This window comes from Electrophorus electricus, unplaced genomic scaffold (genome assembly GCF_041902795.1).
Source record: "Electrophorus electricus isolate QZ-2024a unplaced genomic scaffold, ASM4190279v1 Scaffold38, whole genome shotgun sequence".
Lineage (NCBI taxonomy): Eukaryota > Metazoa > Chordata > Actinopteri > Gymnotiformes > Gymnotidae > Electrophorus > Electrophorus electricus.
The window spans coordinates 414218-440811 of NW_027658671.1; the positions used below are offsets into that span (position 1 = coordinate 414218).

Genomic DNA, 26594 nt, shown 5'->3' on the forward strand with positions numbered 1-26594 from the left:
TTGCTAGTGATTCTAGACAGGTTTTCCAAGTGGACTGAGGCGTTTCCTTGTTCTAAGGAAGATGCCCGCGCTGTGGTTAAAATCCTAGCCAAGGAGATAATACCGAGGTACGGTGCGCCTCGGGTAATAGATTCAGATCAGGGACCCTGTTTCATTTCTATGGTAACTCAGAAACTATGCACCTACCTAACTATTGACTGGAAGTTTCACATCCCTTACCATCCTCAGTCATCTGGCATTGTTGACAAAATGAATTATACATTGAAACAAAGGCCATGATGGAAAACAGGAAATAAATGGATAGATCTTGTCCTTCCTAGGTCTTCCTAAGTTCAAGACTGTTAACTCAATACACACTTTAAAACACTCAATACACAATTTAATTTTTTAATAATACTTGTTCAGGTTCCACTATTGTTCTCCAAACCATACATTATTCAATGTATGCATATTAATATTCAATACTTACACCAACCGGTTCTTGGTACCATTATGTTCAACCTGAGCTACTTGCATTTTATTTAAAAGGCGATCCTCTTCCATATCACCGGATGCCCATATTGCTTTTATTACCTCAATCTACTGCCAGCAGTGTTGTGTGAGATCAGAATGATGCCCAGTGCCACCACCAAATTGTCACTATTTGAGGTCGTTTTTGGTAGACCATTTACCACCCCATGGGTCAGAGGTAACCCAGGTGTTTCTCAGTCAGGTGACACAGCCATAGCTGATGACTGACAGACAAATCCTCTAAGACTTGGCTTGCGTTGCTTTGGTGTTACAGGAAAGGTTTGAAGCCCTTGTTTTTGTCTGTCTGGCATTCAGATTTCCTAAGCAGCCATGTTGTGGTTCCTAATTAGGAACATGTTCCAGCCTACTCCATGCAAGCTGGAGCACTGGATCCACTCTTTAAATGTGCCTTTTTAAGGTGACGGCTTATAAAAGTCATCTCTGATTATTTTTTTTGTTGTTAGCTTTTTAATCTGTCAAGTCTGTAATTTTCCAGATTTATATCCATTAAAAAAACAGATGCTCTAAAGGGAGGGGGTGGACTCCTTCAGTGGTACAGCAGAAGTTGATAACTTCAAAATCATTTACAGCAGCTTCAACCTTGTACTAACAGAACAAATACGGACACAGCATTAACTAAACTATGGCCTGAGTGATTTAAGTAATTAGTGAAACTGGCACAGCACCACCAACCGTTTATTAAAGAAAACGTGTATGACACATGATTATCTTAATTCTTTTAATTAAAATAGTCCCTTGCAAGGCATATTATTCAATTATGTTCAAAGAGGTACATAGAGCATGCTGGCAAAACTGAACCGTTGAAGATACTACAGGAAATAAGAAATTTCCATAATGTGAATGAAACATTTATTTAAATGTATTGAATGTTGCACATCTCAGAGCCTCCAGAGGTGGAAAAGACCAGGCCAGGTGAGCCATAGGTTGAATTGGACCCCGAATCCGAGGGCCAGGGTGTCCCCACCCGAATCCGAGGGCCAGGGCTCCCGCCAGACGCATGACGCTCGAATTTGATCTTCTTGAAGCAATTAACTAGAGTTAATTGAAAGCGGAAGAGGATGCCTGGAGCTGCGATGCCATACCTTTAGGGAAAGATGAAAAAAGGAACACGAATCAAATAAATGAGACTGTTTGTTCTTCGAGGCTGAATGGGATGTGCCATAATAACCTTCAATTACTATATTGGTGTCCAAGCTGAAATTCAACTTGATTACAACAGCCGCAAGCCATGCAGATCTAGTTATGGGCTTTATTCAAAATTAAAACTAAAACAGAAGTAGATTTTAAAAAACACAACCACAATTCTGTGATTTATCTAATGCCAGCTAGTTAACTTCATAACTTATTCTCTGTTGATTTTCCCACCCTTAATCTTGCAGAAAGAAGGCTCAAGAAAATCAAGCGGATGTAAATCACAATCATCCATGTTGTTTTGCCTCCACATCACCCTGAAAGCGCTTTATTTAAATAATCTAGCTGTGCTGTATCGACAGGTATGAGAAGATTCCCACAGAATATCAATTTACTACTCTATGGATTCTTCATGACTTGGCAGTAAGGTAATAATAACAGGCAGGTGTAGCATCTAAAAGTGGAAAGTCCAAGTGCACGTGTTATTAGCTAGCCAGTAGACAAGATCAAATACAAGGTCACAAATTTTAACCTGCCCTTTATATGGAAAATCTGCAATATTTTATATTTGCCACATCGTTAGTGGATAGGTAGCTAGCTATAGTAATTAACCTGCAAAATGTGTTCTTAATCTGTTGATTGCAACTGTCAAACATTTTTTAAAAATGTGTTGAATATTACCCACTCACAGCCTACAGAGGTGGAAAAGACCAGGCCAGGTGAACCATAGAACAAGTTGAACCCTGAATCCGAGGGCCAGGGCGACCCCGCCCGAACCCGAGGGCCAGGGCTCCTGCCAGACGCATGACGCTCGAATTTCACCCTCTTGAAGCAGACGAGCCCACTAGAGGTAACTGAAGCGGAAGAGGATGCCTGGAGCTGCGATGCCATACCTTTCGGGAAAGATGAAAAAAGGAACACGAATCAAATAAATGAGACTGTTTGTTTTTCGAGGCTGAATGGGATGTGCCATAATAACCTTCAATTACTATACTGGTGTCCAAGCTGAAATTCAACTTGATTACAACAGCCCCAAGCCATGCAGATCTAGTTATGGGCTTTATTCAAAATTAAAACTAAAACAGAAGTAGATTTTAAAAAACACAACCACAATTCTGTGATTTATCTAATGCCAGCTAGTTAAATTCATCACTTACTCTCTGTTGATTTTCCCACCCTTAATCTTGCAGAAAGAAGGCTCAAGAAAATCAAGCGGATGTAAATCACAATCTTCCATGTTGTTTTGCTTCCACATCACCCTGAAAGCGCTTTATTTAAATAATTTAGCTCTGCTCAATTTCAGCTTGATTACAATAGCCGCAAGCCATGCAGATCTAGTTATGGGCTTTATTCAAAATTAAAGCTAAAATAGAAGTAGATTTTAAAAAACACAACCACTATAGTAATTAACCTGCAAAATGTGTTCTTAATCTGTTGATTGCAACTGTCAAACATTTTTAAAAATGTGTTGAATATTACCCAAGTCACAGCCTACAGAGGTGGAAAAGACCAGGCCAGGTGAACCATAGAACAAGTTGAACCCTGAATCCGAGGGCCAGGGTGACCCCGCCCGAACCCGAGGGCCAGGGCTCCCGCCGGACGCGTGATTCTCAAATTTGACCTTCTTGGAGAGGGAGATCCCACTGGAAGAAACTGAAGGGGAAGAGAATATAACTTTAGCAAAAGATGAAAACTGACCACTAACCAAACGAATGAGAGAGATTGTTCTTTGAGGCTGAATGTGATGTGTCATAATAACCATCAATTACTATAAAGGTGTCCAAGCTGAAATTCAACTTAATTACAATAGCTAGCCAGCAGCCAAGATAAAAGGTCACATGTCACACAATTTTAAGCTTCCCTTTATACGAAAGAACTGCAGTATTTTAAATTTGCCACATCGTTGGCGGACAGGTACCTAGCCATAGTAGCTAATTATCCTAGCTAGTTCACACTTCATTCTCCCCCAAATGATCCCATTATCGACAGGTATCCGTGCTTAGACATGAAGACAGTTCAGCGACCGAGGACTGACATGCAGCTGTCACAGCTCTTTTAGAGCAATCCGACGGTTAGCGAGCCAATGCTAGATAATAACGTTAATTGCAGCTACAGCAAATAGTTGGCAGTTAATCTGCAAGTTAACTAACGTGCTCCATCGCCATGAAAATTAGAATCTGTTGCCGCAAGAGATGTGCATAAGTAATGTGTGAACTAGCTAAGTTAACCATCTCAAATAGACAGCTTGTCTGTTAGCTAACCTAGCTAGAGAGCCCAATGTTACCTGAGTCGTTGAATTCAAGTCCGACTTGACACTTTAGCCTTTCCCGTTAGGCCTCATCGTCTTTTTAAACAAAATTAACATACTATTCATAAAATCCATATAGAGCAAGTTTTATGGATGATCTGCTCAGTGAAGCTGCATTATTTCTGTTATAATACGGACACGGCAGCATTTTCACGGCATGTTTTCTTAATCTGTTTATTGCAACTGTCAACACATACGAATGATTAATAATTAATGTAAACTGTTATGCAGCGAATTAAAGATACTATATTTTCCTGTTTCCCTAGAAATAATCCAAACTGCAGTGTCTGCTTATTTATGCTGAAGCACACTTAAGTGGGTATATTTTTTGTGGATTCCACATATACATTAAAAGGAAAATGTTGCCCAATCATGTCAGAAATAGCAAAACAAAAAAACACAGGCTCCGAGTTACTGAAAGAGAAGTACGCGATGAGGTCCTGGTAGAGCATAGGCACAGGTTGGTCATACGTGTTTATGAGGAGTTTAATTTAAGCAAAATCCTCATCACACACCCAAGAAGTCAAAGCCTGCAAAATCCCCAAGCAGCAAGACTGCATCAAGTTAGCACTGGCTGAAGCAAAAATAGTGCTGTGTCCTGCTGTGTGGCTCATCCACTCTACCAGTCTCTTAGTATTGGGCTTAGTGTGCTTAATTCATCTTGATGTCCTAACTGACATTCAAAAAGAAATGGATGTGAGAAGACAGTGTAGGAGTTCAAATTTGAATTGGCTTGAAATGTAGGCTGAAGTGCTCTTCTGCAGCTGAGCAGCTCATTTTCTGCTGAGCATCTTCACAGCCCTTACAAGGAGAGCATGAAAATGATGGAGGGGACAAGAAAAATCAGAATAATGCTTTAAGGACTGGACACATTTACAGCTTCTCACACTAAACAAAGTACTCCAAGGTAAAAAGTTCATCAAAGTAAAACATGTTTCATCCATCTTTCTGTGAACTGATATTTTAATGACTGACAGACAAATCCTCCAAGACTTGGCTTGGGATGCTTTGGTGTACAGGAGAGGTTTGAACCCCTTTCATTAAAGAAAACGTGTATGACTCAGGTGCTAGGGTATTATCAGAATGTAATTTATTCCAAATGTAAACACATGATTCTCTTAATTAGAGATTCCCTTATAAGGCATATTATTCAATAATGTTCATAGAGGTACAAAAAACAAAACAAAACAACAAAACCCTACTGAGTCTGGAAAAGAACATCTTTATCAATAAAAAGTATCAAATGACCTGAACACAGTTGTACCACCATTACAAACTCCTTGCTTGAGTCTGCATGTATACATGTATGATAGTAACATATCAGCCAATGAATGATGGACTCGAGTTTGTACTCGAGGAAAGAAAGAAATTTTCATAATGTCATAAAGAATCAAGTGTTTGGAAAACGTCTAGGAAAAGAAAGAAACATTTATTTAAATGTGCTGAATATTGCACAAGTCGCAACCCTTGAAAAACCAAGAAGAGTTCTCGGTCTGCTTAAGTACTGTGTACTGCAAAAACACAAGTAGAATTGAATTTTCCACAAATACACATACAAGAACCATAGAAGAAAGCATAGTGTTGGTCTTATAGAACGAGAGACACAAAAACCTCAGCTACAATGATCAACAATTACACAATGAAGTTTGGATTCAACGGAATTTCGTTTTGAACTACGGTAGAGGGGCCTCTTTATCGGCTACTCGAATACTAGGCAACAACCTGATTCACCATTTGTGGATCACATTTGAGCAGTAACATGATTTGGTAGAACACTTGCATTTGAAACCATTTTTGTCTTCTTTTATAGGTGGAATCGGAGGCCAGTTTGGTGATGTTTTAAATCTACTTGAAGAATAACAAACAAACAAAAAGCCAACCCTAATGTAACATTTAAAAGAAGCACCAAAGTGGGCATCAGATTTACCATCAAACAGGGTCTTGCTGCTGTCGAAGCCTGTGCACTGCCGCTTGCAGATCTCCATGTTCTGCAAGCAAGATTTCACACTGCAGCGAGAGACACACACACACACACACACACACACACACACACACACACACACACACACACACACACACACACACACACACACAGGTGGGGGGGGGGGGGTTACAGTACTAGCAGAGAAACTCTGATGCTATTTGGATTTCTAAATTAACACGGTGTTCCTTAAAATGTTTTTGAAACACTGACATGTAGATTGGAAGGCCTGGAGCAACTCACTGTGCACTCTGAGGGAAGTGGAGGAGGTGGGTCATGGTCAGAAACAGGTGGTTCACGGTCTTCACTGGCGTGATCCTTTTGTGAGCGTCTAGCGTGAGCATCTTCTTTAGTAGGTCGATGAACTCCCGCCGGTCGGCCTTCTCCGCCAAGACGTCGGTGCCTTTCAGACTGGTCATATTGACCTGCGAGAGAGACCCATGGGTGAGTCATATTATTCACCAGCAGAGGGCGGCAATGCACCCAATACGAACGAAGTTCTGCAGCAAATTTCTACGCACTGCTCTGCCCTTCGCAGATGCCGTTCTCCAGAGCGACTTACATGCGCTACTCATTATGACAGCAGAAACGCTCGACCTTTCAGCTAGCACCTTGTTCTACCTGCTCTATAATGTGAGCTGCGGGAGCCCTTTGTGACGTTCTTCAATTTCACATCGCAACACTAAAAGAAATGCGTATAGTTACGCGCACAAAAGCCCAAATAACCTGCATCATGTCGTCAAGGCAGTTTAAAATGTACTTCCGAGTCTCTTTGGACTTGATGCCACGCTCCGCCTCATGCTCCGAAGGTGTCTGGAGAAAGGAAAGAAAAAACAAACCATTCAGCTCCACCATTAAGTTACATGAAGTCATTAAGTTACGTCCCTTATAAAAAACACATGGCATTTGGCATTTGAAGACAGGCAAACCTTGAGTCTCCACAGGGGGTAGCAGTAGAAATAGTAGTGCGTCTTGGTCGCTGCGCTCAACATGCACTCTGCTGGTAGGCCCTGCGTCTCGGAGATGTAACGGATCTGCAGAGACACCATACGGCAAAAGGATTATGACTTTATTTTGAGTTAATCCTTTCATTTTCAAAGTGCATGTCTAAAAAAACAGGCCATAGAAACTCATTTATATTAATCCTAAAAATGAGCGGGCCGACAAAGCAGCTAAAAGGTCAAACTACACACACACAAACACACACACACACACACACACACACACACACACACACACACACACACACACATATCACTACAGCCACAAAACCACTACAGGTCTGCACCACTGATGCTGTACGGGCGTTAAGGCACAGCTCAAAGGACCATGTGCTTACCTGATCATATTCGGAGGCTCCGGGATACAGGGGCCAGCCCAGGAACAGCTCAGCAATGACACAGCCCAGGGACCACATATCGATGGCCTCACAGAATGGGAGACCCAGGATGAGCTCAGGCGATCTGGACCAAAAACACAGAGATCGCCATCATGAAATCAGCCTCGGCTGATAATTCCGTGGGGGGGTGTTTGTGTTCCTAGACATTACACACCCACTATTCTAGTGTAACATGGAACCAACACTACAATGCACCAACACTACAATAATGTTCTGTTTTGCATTAAGTAAATACAGAGTACCAATGCAGTTAAACACCCGTTACTCAGTATATTACACTGTTAATTAACAGTGTAGCTACAATGTAATAGCGGTTTTGTACAGACTCGCTAAATACTGATATTACCAAAGCCTGCAGTTCAGCGCATCCTAACTAATCTCAGACACCGAAGACGGTTCATTAGGTGTTTTTGCTAAATAACAGCACTCACATGACCCAATAAAAATAAACCACTTATAAATCAATCGTGCTCCAGTTAACTGTAATGCTCATCATAGGCTTTTAATGTGTAGCAGGGTTATTACAACTGTCCACAACATGCAGCTCTACTCTAAAGCACACTCGAGTGCAACAAGTGCACACTTATTTCTAACACGCCTCAGCACGTGTCCCTCACCGGTAGTATCTGGACTGCAGGTAGCTGGGGGCCTTGGAGAAGTGGCTAGCTGAGCCGAAGTCGATGACCTTGACGCGGTACGGCTGCCTGATGGGGTCCACCAGCATGATGTTGTCGGGCTTGAGGTCGGTGTGGATCAAGCCCAGGCTCTTCAGTTTCATGAGCGCTTTGGCGACCTGCTGCAGCACGGGCCGGATGCATTTCAGCAGCAGTGGGCTGAACTTGCTGCGCTTGAGGAAGTCGTAGAGGCTCTGCCCCAGCATCTCGAACACCAGGCATATGTGCTTCTTGTGCTGGAAGCACTCGTACGCGCGCACGAAGTTGAACTCGTCGGCGTTCTCCCTGCTCAGCCGGCTCAGGATGCTCACCTGAGGAGGAGCAAAGGAGGGAAGACGGAATACGCGTTAAGCCGAAGCTACGTGGTCACAGCTTCAAAGTTTGATACTGCTGACAAATAGCCTACTTATTTTCAATAGCATCAAGCACTTTGTGTACTTCCCTTCAACCATTTACTTCTACAGGATTTGGGAGATGCAATTATGGAAGTGGTCCCTTGGAAATGAACCCATGAACTTGCTTTTGGTACTCAAACAATGCAGATTAATGCTCTTTCATAACAATAACATTTTTAATGCACATCCAAACAGGTATGGCTTACACAACTGAAGCTAAATCTTCTTTTTAGAGTAAGCTTCAAGCTGTCCGTGTGTTATCCGAACTAGTTCCTACTGAACTAGTGAAAATTAGAACTAGTGTGCCAAACAAGTATTTCTGTGCTACCCTGGCTGTATACAAATTCCACAGTGTGCGTTAGCACATCTGACACCAACAGAACATATGTTGTAAAAACTGAAACAAACAATAACAGAATCAGGGCTACAGCTGATTCTAGGCCATATCAATAGCTCATTTAAAGCAGGCACAACTTTCCCACCTCGTTCTGGCCCTGTCGAGCATAGGACGGATGACTTTTCAGGATCTTGATTGCGACTACTTCACTGGTGCCCCGCTTCCAGCACTTGGCGACCTGGCCAAAGGTTCCACGGCCCAGGGACTCCAAAACCTCGTAGCTGTTGGAGACGGAGCGGAGGATCTCGTTCTGCACCAGTTGGTACTCGCAATCGCTGCCCCTGGCCACACGCTTGGACAACCCAGGGGAGGAGAGCTCCTCCAGGATCTGTACACTGTTGCTGCTGTGTGCCTCCTCTCTCTTCCTCTTGAGGCTGCCCCGCTTCTGATAGCCGTCAGCACGCCGCGAGGTCAATGCCTCGTCTCCGCCCTGCCAGCTGGAAGAGGAGGAAGACGACGACGAAGCCTCGTCCGAGGCTCCAGAGGGGGAAAAGACCATGGCAGGTAAGCCATCGATTGAATTGAACCCCGGATCCGAGGGCCAGGGTGTCCCCGCCCGAATCCGAGGGCCAGGGCTCCCGCCCCGCGCAGGATTCTCAAATTTAACCTTCTTGGAGTGGGAGATCCCACTGAAGGAATCTGAAGGGCAAGAGAATATACCATTATGGAAAGATGAAAACAGGACTACTAACCAAATGAACAAGAGAGATTGTTTGTTCTTTGAGGCTGAATGTGATGTGCCATAATAACCATCAATTAGCTAAATTAGCTAAATCACAGAGCTTTGATTTTTTTTAAAACATCTACTGCTGTTTTAGTTTTAATTTTGAATATTTCTGTCTGAAGCAGAGCAGAGCCCTGATCGATGCCATTGTTTTTTGGGCAGGCTTTAGCAAGTGATTGCTTTCTCTTTACACGCTTCTCAGAAAAGACAAGTTCTTTGTCTTGCGTTACTCAAAGGTGGTTCTGTGTGCTAAAACAACATCTTGACCTTTCAGCGATGCTGCCACACTGAAAAACAGAAGGCCAAGAAAAAAACAGCTTCTATTCTTAGACTCTCTGGCACTCTAAGTGCTTGCTGATACCTTGCTGACTGCAGTATTTCCTACACCTTTCCAACTGAGAGGCTCCTGAACTTGCAGCACCTCTGTCAATTAATCAATTGCATAACAAGAGTTCATCCGCTCTATAATTGAGGGAGATACCCCCTCTAATCATTAATGCTCATCATTACAAAGACCATTAGTGTAAGCTGATGAAAAATGTTTCAATGTATTTAAAAGGTAAAGAACAGAGTAGCAATGTAAAGATACCATTTATAATGCATTACATTTTAGTCTTTGACACAATCTCTTGCCCTGAAACAGTGTTTAGGGCGATTACAATGCTGTTTCAATATGTTTAAAAGGTAAAGAACAGAGTAGCAATGTAAAGATTCCATTTATAATGCATTACATTTTAGTCTAAAACACAAACTCTTGCCTTGAAACAGTGTTTAGGGCGATTGCAATGCTGTTTCAATGTGTTTAAAAGGTAAAGAACAAAGTAGCAATGTAAAGATACCATTTATAATGCATTACATTTTAGTCTAAAACAAAATCTCTTACCCTGAAACAGTGTTGTTGGGCGATTACAATGCTGTTTCAATGTGTTTAAAAGGTAAAGAACAGAGTAGCAATGTAAAGATACCATTTATAATGCATTACATTTTAGTCTTTAACACAATCTCTTGCCCTGAAACAGTGTTTAGGGCGATTACAATGCTGTTTCAATATGTTTAAAAGGTAAAGAACAGAGTAGCAATGTAAAGATACCATTTATAATGCTTTACATTTTAGTCTAAAACACAATCTCTTGCCGTAAAACAGTGTTTAGGGCGATTAAAATGCTGTTTCAATGTTTAAAAGGTAAAGAACAGAGTAGCAATGTAAAGATTCCATTTATAATGCATTACATTTTAGTCTAAAACACAATCTCTTGCCGTAAAACAGTGTTTAGGGCGATTAAAATGCTGTTTCAATGTTTAAAAGGTAAAGAACAGAGTAGCAATGTAAAGATTCCATTTATAATGCATTACATTTTAGTCTAAAACACAATCTCTTGCCCTGAAACAGTGTTTAGCGCGATTACAATGCTTTGAAACGCTGTTTCAATGTGTTTAAAGGTAAAGAAGAGAGTTGCAATGTAAAGATTCTACTTATCATGAATTACATTTTAGTCTAAAACACAATCTGGGTTTGTGTGTATATAAATGATGTAATCTTACTGTTGTGGAACAAATTACTTCCATTTCCATTTTTTAAGGCAAAAATATTAAATGTTGGAATTTATCATTACATATTCATATGAATATGACTTTAATTTGTATACATATTTGTTGACATTAGCTATTTTGATCAGTCATTTTTGTGTCTGGTTGTTCTAGCTCATATTTAGCACGTTGTCCTTGACCATGTCCCTCTGTCCACAGGGTGGTGGTGTTGGACCGTGTTACAGACACGCTGCTGTTTTCCTGCAAGGTGCTAGTGGTCGGATTTGTAGGTGAGAAATATAGAGTGAAGTCATGTGTATATTACCCATACTACACTTCATCACATTCTGACCATGATGGCACATGGCAACACACTTTAATAGGTAACTCTGAGGGTTTTTCTACATTCCCTGTAAGGTCTGCTGGCTTTCTTCTTCTTCTCTGGGAGAATCAGGCTGCCATCTGACAATTTCCAGCTTCAGCTGCTGCATTATTACTGGTTGCCCGTTATTGTACGTATTGTAACCTCAGAAAAGCTCAAGTGGTGACACTTGCTTCTGTGTGAGAACAAAACATCAGCATATTCAGTACACTGAAGAAATGGTTCTTTCTTTTTTAGATTCCAAAATGCTTATTGACAGTGATTGTAAAGTCACTTTGTTTGTAAATAACCATGATTTACACATTTATTCTGGACAGCAGTTCCTCTCATAATACTGAAGGCCCAGCATGTATATCTACTACTGCTGTTTTTTTAGACGGTGATTGTGGGAGCTTATTTCATCGCGCAGGGCTTATTTAGTGTACAGCATGTGTGTGGACACCCTTTTCCTATGCTTCTGTAAGCTACACACACACACACACACACACACACACACACACACACACACACACACACACACACACACACACACACTCTCTCTCTCTCTCTCTCTCTCTCTCTTCATTCCAGCAGTTCATAATGACATTGGGCACACACAGTCGAAAGCTTGTATGGTCTCGTCCCTTTACTTCAGGGAGAATAGAATTATAAAAAACATTATTAGCTCACATTTCACTCTCAAGCTACTACACATATGCCAATCATGAGGACTATATTGGTTTTATTTCCACTATGATGTTTCTGTCTCCTCTAGTGGAGGATCTGGAGCGTAACGACGGCACCGTGCAGAGACCATACCTCCGATTTACTCCTCCACATCAGCTGACTTTAAAAAAACATTTAAAGCTCTACACATCATGGATCACAGAATGTCTGTTATTAACGCTATACAAGAACTATACTAAAGCCATAGATCTAGACTAAGACTATAAAGTCATTTCACTTAGCTAAATAACTTTAATACATAATTTAAATCATGCAATGTGTAATAATATTTCTTGTTTTTGTTCAGGAGATGTGCAGACATTATCTGCTGTATTATTTTTGTGGCTGCCATTGTCACCTATATTCTTATTCGCTCCCTGGGTAAGAAACATTTCCAACTACACTTTCATGGGGAAAAAAAATCATTATAATTGTGGGCTCAAGCGGAAGGTCTTTTACCCATGTATGGCTTGTGAGATATCCTTCTAACGGAGGTTCTAACACAGCGTGGCTGCTTGGAGACTCTCGTCATGTCGTGTTGCCCCAGAACTCCACTGGGATGTTTTGTGGAGCTGGAGTCAATGTGTAAGTCCCTCACATACTGGATTAGTATTTATATCTTCACAGGAATACCAAAACAGCACACCCAGTATGTAAGGAACACCGTCAGTATTCTTTCGAATGGACTTTAGTGAGTCGGACTAGGGTTACAATGGAGCTGTGCAGGTGCAAATTATGTGGAAACATAAAACATCAACAAGACAAGATGGGTTAGACTTTAGCTTTAAGATTTTCATGATTGGCACTGCACAGCAACAAGTGGAACCAATCAAATCACTTGTGTTTAATGATTGTCTCTAAACCAAGGGGTCCAAACTCAGGTCTAGGAGTGTCACAACACTGCAGAGTTTATTGGTTACCCCAGTCAAATTCACCCTCGAAGAAAGAACACTTAGCTGGGTAGTGGTGTGACTCTCCAGCACTGAATCCTGATACACATACTCAAAAAATTGAATAAAAATTGTTTATTTAATTGGTTAATATTCATGTGTCAAGCTGCATTTGTTTCCTGCATCCTCTCGTGTTTCAGTGACAAACCAAACGTCCTCTACTTTGACCTTCTGAAGTGTGCCAGAGCAACGACAGAAATGGACGCCACTCTAGAGGGTCTCCAGTGTCCAACCACTCAAGTGAGATTTCCACACAAATGTCCTGTTGACATTGTACAGAAACCAAACACGTATGTCAGTAGCCTTTTAGAAATATGCACATGAGACTCATTTATTACAAAACAGTTTAGCATGTAGTATGTGAATGCCAGTTTGTAATTCTGGGGGCTTGGGTCTCTTTTCGCTGCTTGGTTTGGGAGCCTTTTGCTGTATCATGCAATGAACAATGTGTAAATAGTGTAGATAGAAATATAAAAAGCAACACTGTGTTTAGCTACTCAAATAAGATCTCCTTCACTCTGTGTGTTTGTGCGTTGGTTTGCAGGTCTGTGTTAAAAAATGCCCTTCAGAGTTCTGGAAGTTGCCCCCAGAGGCGTATGCCCCAAATGCCCTGCCTAAAGACTTCTATCAGCAGCAGTATTGTGACCCTAGACTTGACCTCGCCCAAACCACATTGGTAAAACCTCACACTGCAAATAAGCAATGTAACCAGCTTCATCTCTGAGAAATAAACCCTCACCTCACTCTTGACAGAACAGAATTTGTCGTATCAAAAGTCTTTGCAATATGCAACTCTTTGTACATGTAATTCATGCATTGGCTTAGCCACTCACGCATACATAGCATTTGTGCATACATAGCATTCTGCATGTTAATGACATTTTCACATGCATTTCCACTACAGAGTGTCCAAGACATCCTCAATCAAGAGCTTTGTCCATATTTCTACACCCCAAGTAAACCAGGTACAGACAGCAGGATTACACAACTACCTGTCTATTTGTCCATTCTGTTTTGTAACAGTTTGACTATGCTATGTACCAAAACATAACCAAACCACCAGGAAAGTACTTACACCTGCAGTGATAAGTCAGCAGGTTTAATTGTTAGTCATATTATTTTCTGTCTCTCCCTCCACCCAGAACTAGGGAGATGTCTGCCTAGCTTTGACTGGCAGGACGTTCCTCCAGACTTCTCTCTCCCTGGATTCGCTTCCGTTTATGAAACAGTCGAGCACATAAAGGGATATATTGAGTAATCCTTCACACACACTCACACACACATTTCACTCTCAAGCTACTACACATATGCCAATCATCAGGACTATATTGTTTTTATTTCCACTGTGATGTTTCTGTCTCCTCTAGTGGAGGGTCTGGAGCGTAACGACGGCACCGTGCAGAGACCATACCACATGCCCAGGTCTCTGTGGCAAATCCTCCACAAGAGAGACAGCTTTCTCCCTTAATGAATAAACCATCCAGCATATATTTGAGTCTTTTTTCTGTTGTTGTAACTGTAAAACTGTTCTCAACAGCATTTCGACCACTGTTTTGTTCAAAAGACATCTGACGGGGCAGCCTCTGGACTGATCCAGTTTTGACCGAACGGCAGACACACACTGGATGTTCTGGCAAACATTTACATATCTGGCTGGACCTTAACCATGTTGCTCTGTTTATTTGATACGCCTCTCTTTCCATATACCGCACTGCTTATTGTGTAGGAGTAGGCTTGTTCCTAAATGTGGAGTATATGAGAGGCTTAAGGGGAAGTTGATATATTTAATTGAGTTTTAGTTCTTTGCCAACTGCTCTCATTATGTGTGAAAGATCACATTTCATGGGATGCTACAATATATTTTTTTAATTCATGAGTGTAATAATGTCACGATTGGCCACCCTCCTGGACTCCCTGTTTCCGTGGTTTCACGTCTTGCGCTGCAGGCCGCTCCCCCCTGCAGCGTTGGTCAAGACGGGTAGACGCTTACCTGGGATCTCGTCATTATCAAAATAAACGTGAGCCTGCTTCTTCCGGGAACGATGAGATGCCCGTGTACAGGCAGCCACGACCAAGGCACACAGCAGGGTTTAAATACATGACCTAGAAACGAGGGACAGGTGTACGCAATCAGTGTGAGGACAAAATGAAACCGTGGAACGGAACTAAACACAAGACATGGAAAACACGGAACATGGAAGGGACTGATCGTGACAATCAGCATAGATTATTTAACACAAAGATTCAGAACTGCTGGTGCTGTGTATTTAATCATCTAATATAGACACCAGTACCTCCACTAAAGCCTGCCATAATGATATCAACATCAAATGCAAAAAAAGTAATTTTGTTTCCAATAGTGAATCTAACACCAAAAAAAATGCCAAACAAATAAAACGTGATGATGGACATGCGCCTCTTTAAAGGATTTTCTCAATAAATATATGTAGAATTTATGACTATAACAGAAAACAGCAAAGAGAAAAATGCAAGAATGCATATGGCAAAGGACGTATGGCAAGTATGGCAAATTCCTCCTAAATGTCTATTTGGTTCCATCAATGCAATATTTGAAGCTCTATGAAATAAACAAACCAAATTGTTATCAGAACACTCCACTATATTCATGAAAAACACTTTCTCATGTACTCATGGTATAACTCATTTTTACTGTAGGAATTTGGAATAATAGGATGGCAAAATCCTGTTCATGCCTATTCTGTTCCATATATGCAATAGTTGAAGCACTATAAAATACACAATTCATATTGTTATCAAATCCTTCCAATATATTCTTGAAATACACTTTCTTGTGTATCCATACTATTACATTCCAATGTTTTTACTTTAATTTGGAGTAAAAGGATGGCAAAATCCTCATAAACATGTATTCGTTCCACTATATAATCAGTTTTTGAAACTCTAGAAAACAAACTAGTCAAATTGTTATCAGATCCCTCCACAATATTCATGAAATCCACTTTCTCATGTACCCATGGTATGACTTTCAAGTGTTTTACTGTAGGAAGCTTGAGTAATAGGATGGCAAAATCCTCTTAAACATCTGTTCAGTTCAACATATATCACTACTCGAAGATCTATAAAATACACAATTCAAATTGTTATAAAATCACTCCACTACGTACTTGAAATAAACTTCCTCCTGTACCCATGATATGACTTTCAGTCATTTTTACTGCAGGAATTTGGAATAATGGAGTAGCAAAATTCTGTCGAATGTCTATTCAGTTCCATATATGTAATAATTGAAGCTCTATAAATAAATCAAATCAAATTGTTATCAGATCACTCCACTAAATTCTTGATATACACTATCTTATGTACCTGTGGTATGACTTTCAGTCATTTTTACAGTAGGAATTTAGAGTAATAGGATGGCAATATCCTGTGAAATGTCTATTCAGTTCACTATATATCACTACATGAAGCTGAGTGAAATGCACAAATCAAATTGTTATCAAATCACTTCATTAAATTCTTGAAATACAGTTTCTCTTGTACTCATGAATGACTTTCAGTCATTTTTACTGTAGGAATTTGGAGTAATAGGATGGCAAAAGCCTGTTAAATATCTATTTGGTTCACTACATATCACTTTTCCTTGTACCCATAATATAATGTTGAATATATTTACTGTAAAAATTTAAAGTATTGGGATGGCAAACTCATGTAAATTGCCTGTTTGGTTATATACATGCAACTTTAGAAAGTCTTTAAAATAAACAAATCAAATTGTTATCACATATCACTACTATACTCCTGAACTACTATACTATACTACTATTCTCATAGTCAGTGTAGACGTAGTTTAGGTAGGGGACGGGAGACGTTGTCACTTAGCCTCACAGGTTACATCTTGGCGATAAGCCTAAGGTTACATTATTATGTAAAGATTATTTTATTATTTGTGTAGCTTTTTTTGTACGTTAAAAGCACAGTAACCACGGACAGTTTAATCGTATAGGCCTAAATATTCGATACAGGACATGGAAAATTGAGCGCGAGCATCCCACAGCATGGAAAGCAGGTGCTCGTGACCAAGCTGCCTTTGTTGATGAGCTAAGAACGAGAACGTGCTGTGACTTCCAACGTCACAATGTGTCAATAACCTGGAATGATGCGTCATAAGAATAGATTATCGAATGCAAGATTATTTTTTACTGAAACATTACACACTGCGGACTCTGTGTGATGGCGCTTATTGAAAGTGCAAGGGAGTGTACTGTAGTCAGCATGCCAGATTATTGCGGTGAGTTTTGTTGTTGTTGTTTTTTCCAGATATAGCCATATGCCAAAGATTTTATGAGAACCCATACGTCAAATACAATGGTTAAAAAAGAAAAAAAATGTACAAAACTAGCTTGTACATTTCATGTTAAAATAATAAATGTTCTTACGTACTTGGTAGGTCTACCTTATATTAAAAACATTTATATAGTGTACGATCTGTAACTGTGTATCAGATCGAAAGCGTATGTGTGCAGAAGGTGTCATAAAAAAAAAAGAAAAGTGTTGTAACGGCCCTAGTGTCGCTGGACAAGGAGCAGGACGGACAGACGTGTATTAACACACGATAAAGACACCGGCGCTCATATGCAACATAAACAGTGAACATAAAACACGAATACAGATAACGAACTATGTGAACACGAACATGGGCATTGACCGACTAAGATGCACACTCCCACAGCGGTTTAAACACACAGACGTTACAAGACTAAACCATGTGCAGTTGCGCGTTAATTACACAGGCGTGGTTACAAACAACACTATGAACTCCCACTGCACGCGGCGGGCCGTACCACATGGCTAGTGTGAAGGGGAGCGTTCCATGACAACTGTATATAAAATGTGTTAGACAAAATATAGCGTACCGGTCAAAGGTTCAGACACGCGTGACTGAATATATGTTTTTCATAGGTTTAAATTCATTCTAATGTAATGGTATATACTTAGAATTTATAGAATATATATATTCTTCATTTCTGTCTTCTCAGGGGAACCTCCTCCGTATGAGCCCATTTTCAGGCGACCAGTTAACAAGAGGCGAGTCCGGCAATCTCTCAGTGCTTCTCCGATTTACTCCTCCACATCAGCTGACTTTAAAAAACCATTTAAAGCTCTACACATCATGGATCACAGAATGTCTGTTATTAACGCTATACAAGAACTATACTAAGGCCATAGATCTAGACTAAGACTATAAAGTTATTTCACTTAGCTAAATAACTTTAATACATAATTTAAATCATGCAATGTGTAATAATATTTCTTGTTTTTGTTCAGGAGATGTGCAGACATTATCTGCTGTATTATTTTTGTGGCTGCCATTGTCACCTATATTCTTATTCGCTCCCTGGGTAAGAAACATTTCCAACTACACTTTCATGGGGGAAAAAAAATCATTATTATTGTGGGCTCAAGCGGAAGGTCTTTTACCCATGTATGGCTTGTGAGATATCCTTCTAACGGAGGTTCTAACACAGCGTGGCTGCTTGGAGACTCTCGTCATGTCGTGTTGCCCCAGAACTCCACTGGGATGTTTTGTGGAGCTGGAGTCAATGTGTAAGTCCCTCACATACTGGATAAGTATTTATATCTTCACAGGAATACCAAAACAGCACACCCAGTATGTAAGGAACACCGTCAGTATTCTTTCGAATGGACTTTAGTGAGTCGGACTAGGGTTACAATGGAGCTGTGCAGGTGCAAATCATGTGGAAACATGAAACATCAACAAGACAAGATGGGTTAGACTTTAGCTTTAAGATTTTCATGATTGGCACTGCACAGCAACAAGTGGAACCAATCAAATCACTTGTGTTTAATGATTGTCTCTAAACCAAGGGGTCCAAACTCAGGTCTAGGAGTGTCACAACACTGCAGAGTTTATTGGTTACCCCAGTCCAATTCACCCTCGAAGAAAGAACACTTAGCTGGGTAGTGGTGTGACTCTCCAGCACTGAATCCTGATACACATACTCAAAAAATTGAATAAAAATTGTTTATTTAATTGGCTAATATTCATGTGTCAAGCTGCATTTGTTTCCTGCATCCTCTCGTGTTTCAGTGACAAACCAAACGTCCTCTACTTTGACCTTCTGAAGTGTGCCAGAGCAACGACAGAAATGGACGCCATTCTAGAGGGTCTCCAGTGTCCAACCACTCAAGTGAGATTTCCACACAAATGTCCTGTTGACATTGTACAGAAACCAAACACGTATGTCAGTAGCCTTTTAGAAATATGCACATGAGACTCATTTATTACAAAACAGTTTAGCATGTAGTATGTGAATGCCAGTTTGTAAGTCTGGGGGCTTGGGTCTCCTTTTGCTGCTTGGTTTGGGAGCCTTTTGCTCTATCATGCAATGAACAATGTGTAAATAGTGTAGATAGAAATATAAAAAGCAACACTGTGTTTAGCTACTCAAATAAGATCTCCTTCACTCTGTGTGTTTGTGCGTTGGTTTGCAGGTCTGTGTTAAAAAATGCCCTTCAGAGTTCTGGAAGTTGCCCCCAGAGGCGTATGCCCCAAATGCCCTGCCTAAAGACTTCTTTCAGCAGCAGTATTGTGACCCTAGACTTGACCTCGCCCAAACCACATTGGTAAAACCTCACACTGCAAATAAGCAATGTAACCAGCTTCATCTCTGAGAAATAAACCCTCACCTCACTCTTGACAGAACAGAATTTGTCGTATCAAAAGTCTTTGCAATATGCAACTCTTTGTACATGTAATTCATGCATTGGCTTAGCCACTCACGCATACACAGCATTTGTGCATACATAGCATTCTGCATGTTAATGAGATTTTCACATGCATTTCCACTACAGAGTGTCCAAGACATCCTCAATCAAGAGCTTTGTCCATATTTCTACACGCCAAGTAAACCAGGTAAAGACAGCAGGATTACACAACTACCTGTTAATTTGTCCATTCTGTTTTGTAACAGTTTGACTATGCTATGTACCAAAACATAACCAAACCACCAGGAAAGTACTTATACCTGCAGTGATAAGTCAGCAGGTTTAATTGTTAGTCATATTATTTTCTGTCTCTCCCTCCACCCAGAACTAGGGAGATGTCTGCCTAGCTTTGACTGGCAGGACGTTCCTCCAGACTTCTCTCTCCCTGGATTCGCTTCCGTTAATGAAACAGTCGAGCACATAAAGGGATATATGGAGTAATCCTTCACACACACTCACACACACATTTCACTCTCAAGATACTACACATATGCCAATCATCAGGACTATATTGTTTTTATTTCCACTGTGATGTTTCTGTCTCCTCTAGTGGAGGGTCTGGAGCGTAATGACGGCACCGTGCAGAGACCATACCACATGCCCAGGTCTCTGTGGCAAATCCTCCACAAGAGAGACAGCTTTCTCCCTTAATGAATAAACCATCCAGCATATATTTGAGTCTTTTTTCTGTTGTTGTAACTGTAAAACTGTTCTCAACAGCATTTCGACCACTGTTTTGTTCAAAAGAGATCTGACGGGGCGGCCTCTGGACTGATCCAGTTTTGACCGAACGGCAGACACACACTGGATGTTCTGGCAAACATTTACATATCTGGCTGGACCTTAACCATGTTGCTCTGTTTATTTGATACGCCTACTCTTTTCATATACCGCACTGCTTATTGTGTAGGAGTAGGCTTGCTCCTAAATGTGGAGTATATGAGAGGCTTAAGGGGAAGTTGATATATTTAATTGAGTTTTAGTTCTTTGCCAACCTCTCTCATTATGTGTGAAAGATCACATTTCATGGGATGCTACAATATATATTTTTTAATTCCTGAGTGTAATAATGTCAAGATTGGCCACCCTCCTGGACTCCCTCTTTCCGTGGTTTCACGTCTTGCGCTGCAGGCCGCTCCCCCCTGCAGCGTTGGTCAAGACGGGTAGACGCTTACCTGGGATCTCGTCGTTATCAAAATAAACGTGAGCCTGCTTCTTCCGGGAACGACGAGATGCCCGTGTACAGGCGGCCACGACCAAGGCACACAGCAGGGTTTAAATACATGAACTAGAAACGAGGGACAGGTGTACGCAATCAGTGTGAGGACAAAATGAAACCGTGGAACGGAACAAAACACAAGACATGGAAAACACGGAACATGGAAGGGACTGATCGTGACAATCAGCATAGATTATTTAACACAAAGATTCAGAACTGCTGGTGCTGTGTATTTAATCATCTAATATAGACACCAGTACCTCCACTAAAGCCTGCCATAATGATATCAACATCAAATGCAAAAAAAGTAATTTTGTTTCCAATAGTAAAACCAAAAAAAAAAAGCCAAACAAATAAAACGTGATGATGGACATGCGCCTCTTTAAAGGATTTTCTCAATAAATATATGTAGAATTTATGACTATAACAGAATACAGCAAAGAGAAAAATGCAAGAATGCATATGGCGAAGGACGTATGGCAAGTATGGCAAATTCCTCCTAAATGTCTATATGGTTCCATCAATGCAATATTTGAAGCTCTATGAAATAAACAAACCAAATTGTTATCAGAACACTCCACTATATTCATGAAAAACACTTTCTCATGTACTCATGGTATAACTCATTTTTACTGTAGGAATTTGGAATAATAGGATGGCAAAATCCTGTTCATGCCTATTCTGTTCCATATATGCAATAGTTGAAGCACTATAAAATACACAATTCATATTGTTATCAAATCCTTCCAATATATTCTTGAAATACACTTTCTTGTGTATCCATACTATTACGTTCCAATGTTTTTACTTTAATTTGGAGTAAAAGGATGGCAAAATCCTCATAAACATGTATTCGTTCCACTATATAATCAGTTTTTGAAACTCTAGAAAACAAACTAGTCAAATTGTTATCAGATCCCTCCACAATATTCATGAAATCCACTTTCTCATGTACCCATGGTATGACTTTCAAGTGTTTTACTGTAGGAAGCTTGAGTAATAGGATGGCAAAATCCTCTTAAACATCTGTTCAGTTCAACATATATCACTACTCGAAGATCTATAAAATACACAATTCAAATTGTTATAAAATCACTCCACTACGTACTTGAAATAAACTTCCTCCTGTACCCATGATATGACTTTCAGTCATTTTTACTGCAGGAATTTGGAATAATGGAGTAGCAAAATTCTGTCGAATGTCTATTCAGTTCCATATATGTAATAATTGAAGCTCTATAAATAAATCAAATCAAATTGTTATCAGATCACTCCACTAAATTCTTGATATACACTATCTTATGTACCTGTGGTATGACTTTCAGTCATTTTTACAGTAGGAATTTAGAGTAATAGGATGGCAATATCCTGTGAAATGTCTATTCAGTTCACTATATATCACTACATGAAGCTGAGTGAAATGCACAAATCAAATTGTTATCAAATCACTTCATTAAATTCTTGAAATACAGTTTCTCTTGTACTCATGAATGACTTTCAGTCATTTTTACTGTAGGAATTTGGAGTAATAGGATGGCAAAAGCCTGTTAAATATCTATTTGGTTCACTACATATCACTTTTCCTTGTACCCATAATATAATGTTGAATATATTTACTGTAAAAATTTAAAGTATTGGGATGGCAAACTCATGTAAATTGCCTGTTTGGTTATATACATGCAACTTTAGAAAGTCTTTAAAATAAACAAATCAAATTGTTATCACATATCACTACTATACTCTTGAACTACTATACTATACTACTATTCTCATAGTCAGTGTAGACGTAGTTTAGGTAGGGGACGGGAGACGTTGTCACTTAGCCTCACAGGTTACATCTTGGCGATAAGCCTAAGGTTACATTATTATGTAAAGATTATTTTATTATTTGTGTAGCTTTTTTTGTACGTTAAAAGCACAGTAACCACGGACAGTTTAATCGTATAGGCCTAAATATACGATACAGGACATGGAAAATTGAGCGCGAGCATCCCATAGCATGGAAAGCAGGTGCTCGTGACCAAGCTGCCTTTGTTGAAGAGCTAAGAACGAGAACGTGCTGTGACTTCCAACGTCACAATGTGTCAATAACCTGGAATGATGCGTCATAAGAATAGATTATCGAATGCAAGATTATTTTTTACTGAAACATTACACATTGCGGACTCTGTGTGATGGCGCTTATCGAAAGTGCAAGGGAGTGTACTGTAGTCAGCATGCCAGATTATTGCGGTGAGTTTTGTTGTTGTTGTTTTTTCCAGATATAGCCATATGCCAAAGATTTTATGAGAACCCATACGTCAAATACAATGGTTAAAAAAGAAAAAAAATGTACAAAACTAGCTTGTACATTTCATGTTAAAATAATAAATGTTCTTACGTACTTGGTAGGTCTACCTTATATTAAAAACATTTATATAGTGTACGATCTGTAACTGTGTATCAGATCGAAAGCGTATGTGTGCAGAAGGTGTCATAAAAAAAAAAGAAAAGTGTTGTAACGGCCCTAGTGTCGCTGGACAAGGAGCAGGACGGACAGACGTGTATTAACACACGATAAAGACACCGGCGCTCATATGCAACATAAACAGTGAACATAAAACACGAATACAGATAACGAACTATGTGAACACGAACATGGGCATTGACCGACTAAGATGCACACTCCCACAGCGGTTTAAACACACAGACGTTACAAGACTAAACCATGTGCAGTTGCGCGTTAATTACTCAGGCGTGGTTACAAACAAGACTATGAACTCCCACTGCACGCGGCGGGCCGTACCACATGGCTAGTGTGAAGGGGAGCGTTCCATGACAACTGTATATAAAATGTGTTAGACAAAATATAGCGTACCGGTCAAAGGTTCAGACACGCGTGACTGAATATATGTTTTTCATAGGTTTAAATTCATTCTAATGTAATGGTATATACTTAGAATTTATAGAATATATATATTCTTCATTTCTATCTTCTCAGGGGAACCTCCTCCGTATGAGCCCATTTTCAGGCGACCAGTTAACAAGAGGCGAGTCCGGCAATCTCTCAGTGCTTCTCCGATTTACTCCTCCACATCAGCTGACTTTAAAAAACCATTTAAAGCTCTACACATCATGGATCACAGAATGTCTGTTATTAACGCTATACAAGAACTATACTAAGGCCATAGATCTAGACTAAGACTATAAAGTTATTTCACTTAGCTAAATAACTTTAATACATAATTTAAATCATGCAATGTGTAATAATATTTCTTGTTTTTGTTCAGGAGATGTGCAGACATTATCTGCTGTATTATTTTTGTGGCTGCCATTGTCACCTATATTCTTATTCGCTCCCTGGGTAAGAAACATTTCCAACTACACTTTCATGGGGGAAAAAAAATCATTATTATTGTGGGCTCAAGCGGAAGGTCTTTTACCCATGTATGGCTTGTGAGATATCCTTCTAACGGAGGTTCTAACACAGCGTGGCTGCTTGGAGACTCTCGTCATGTCGTGTTGCCCCAGAACTCCACTGGGATGTTTTGTGGAGCTGGAGTCAATGTGTAAGTCCCTCACATATTGGATAAGTATTTATATCTTCACAGGAATACCAAAACAGCACACCCAGTATGTAAGGAACACCGTCAGTATTCTTTCGAATGGACTTTAGTGAGTCGGACTAGGGTTACAATGGAGCTGTGCAGGTGCAAATCATGTGGAAACATGAAACATCAACAAGACAAGATGGGTTAGACTTTAGCTTTAAGATTTTCATGATTGGCACTGCACAGCAACAAGTGGAACCAATCAAATCACTTGTGTTTAATGATTGTCTCTAAACCAAGGGGTCCAAACTCAGGTCTAGGAGTGTCACAACACTGCAGAGTTTATTGGTTACCCCAGTTCAATTCACCCTCGAAGAAAGAACACTTAGCTGGGTAGTGGTGTGACTCTCCAGCACTGAATCCTGATACACATACTCAAAAAATTGAATAAAAATTGTTTATTTAATTGGCTAATATTCATGTGTCAAGCTGCATTTGTTTCCTGCATCCTCTCGTGTTTCAGTGACAAACCAAACGTCCTCTACTTTGACCTTCTGAAGTGTGCCAGAGCAACGACAGAAATGGACGCCATTCTAGAGGGTCTCCAGTGTCCAACCACTCAAGTGAGATTTCCACACAAATGTCCTGTTGACATTGTACAGAAACCAAACACGTATGTCAGTAGCCTTTTAGAAATATGCACATGAGACTCATTTATTACAAAACAGTTTAGCATGTAGTATGTGAATGCCAGTTTGTAAGTCTGGGGGCTTGGGTCTCCTTTTGCTGCTTGGTTTGGGAGCCTTTTGCTCTATCATGCAATGAACAATGTGTAAATAGTGTAGATAGAAATATAAAAAGCAACACTGTGTTTAGCTACTCAAATAAGATCTCCTTCACTCTGTGTGTTTGTGCGTTGGTTTGCAGGTCTGTGTTAAAAAATGCCCTTCAGAGTTCTGGAAGTTGCCCCCAGAGGCGTATGCCCCAAATGCCCTGCCTAAAGACTTCTTTCAGCAGCAGTATTGTGACCCTAGACTTGACCTCGCCCAAACCACATTGGTAAAACCTCACACTGCAAATAAGCAATGTAACCAGCTTCATCTCTGAGAAATAAACCCTCACCTCACTCTTGACAGAACAGAATTTGTCGTATCAAAAGTCTTTGCAATATGCAACTCTTTGTACATGTAATTCATGCATTGGCTTAGCCACTCACGCATACATAGCATTTGTGCATACATAGCATTCTGCATGTTAATGAGATTTTCACATGCATTTCCACTACAGAGTGTCCAAGACATCCTCAATCAAGAGCTTTGTCCATATTTCTACACGCCAAGTAAACCAGGTAAAGACAGCAGGATTACACAACTACCTGTTAATTTGTCCATTCTGTTTTGTAACAGTTTGACTATGCTATGTACCAAAACATAACCAAACCACCAGGAAAGTACTTATACCTGCAGTGATAAGTCAGCAGGTTTAATTGTTAGTCATATTATTTTCTGTCTCTCCCTCCACCCAGAACTAGGGAGATGTCTGCCTAGCTTTGACTGGCAGGACGTTCCTCCAGACTTCTCTCTCCCTGGATTCGCTTCCGTTAATGAAACAGTCGAGCACATAAAGGGATATATGGAGTAATCCTTCACACACACTCACACACACATTTCACTCTCAAGCTACTACACATATGCCAATCATCAGGACTATATTGTTTTTATTTCCACTGTGATGTTTCTGTCTCCTCTAGTGGAGGGTCTGGAGCGTAATGACGGCACCGTGCAGAGACCATACCACATGCCCAGGTCTCTGTGGCAAATCCTCCACAAGAGAGACAGCTTTCTCCCTTAATGAATAAACCATCCAGCATATATTTGAGTCTTTTTTCTGTTGTTGTAACTGTAAAACTGTTCTCAACAGCATTTCGACCACTGTTTTGTTCAAAAGAGATCTGACGGGGCGGCCTCTGGACT

At 40.2% G+C, this 26594-nt stretch overlaps 1 protein-coding gene across 1 annotated transcript in view; it reads right to left on the reverse strand.

Moving 5' to 3' along the window:
- Window positions 1–26594, reverse strand: part of LOC145655865 (homeodomain-interacting protein kinase 1-like) — a 164235-nt gene that overhangs the window by 19441 nt on the left and 118200 nt on the right. The window contains exons 7-14 of the mRNA XM_081709330.1: window positions 8902–9253; window positions 7968–8335; window positions 7291–7414; window positions 6881–6985; window positions 6678–6764; window positions 6195–6376; window positions 5898–5977; window positions 3142–3315 (exon numbers count right to left, since the gene is read on the reverse strand). Coding sequence (XP_081565456.1) covers window positions 3142–3315; window positions 5898–5977; window positions 6195–6376; window positions 6678–6764; window positions 6881–6985; window positions 7291–7414; window positions 7968–8335; window positions 8902–9253 — 1472 coding nt within the window. The remainder of the gene's footprint in view (window positions 1–3141; window positions 3316–5897; window positions 5978–6194; window positions 6377–6677; window positions 6765–6880; window positions 6986–7290; window positions 7415–7967; window positions 8336–8901; window positions 9254–26594) is intronic.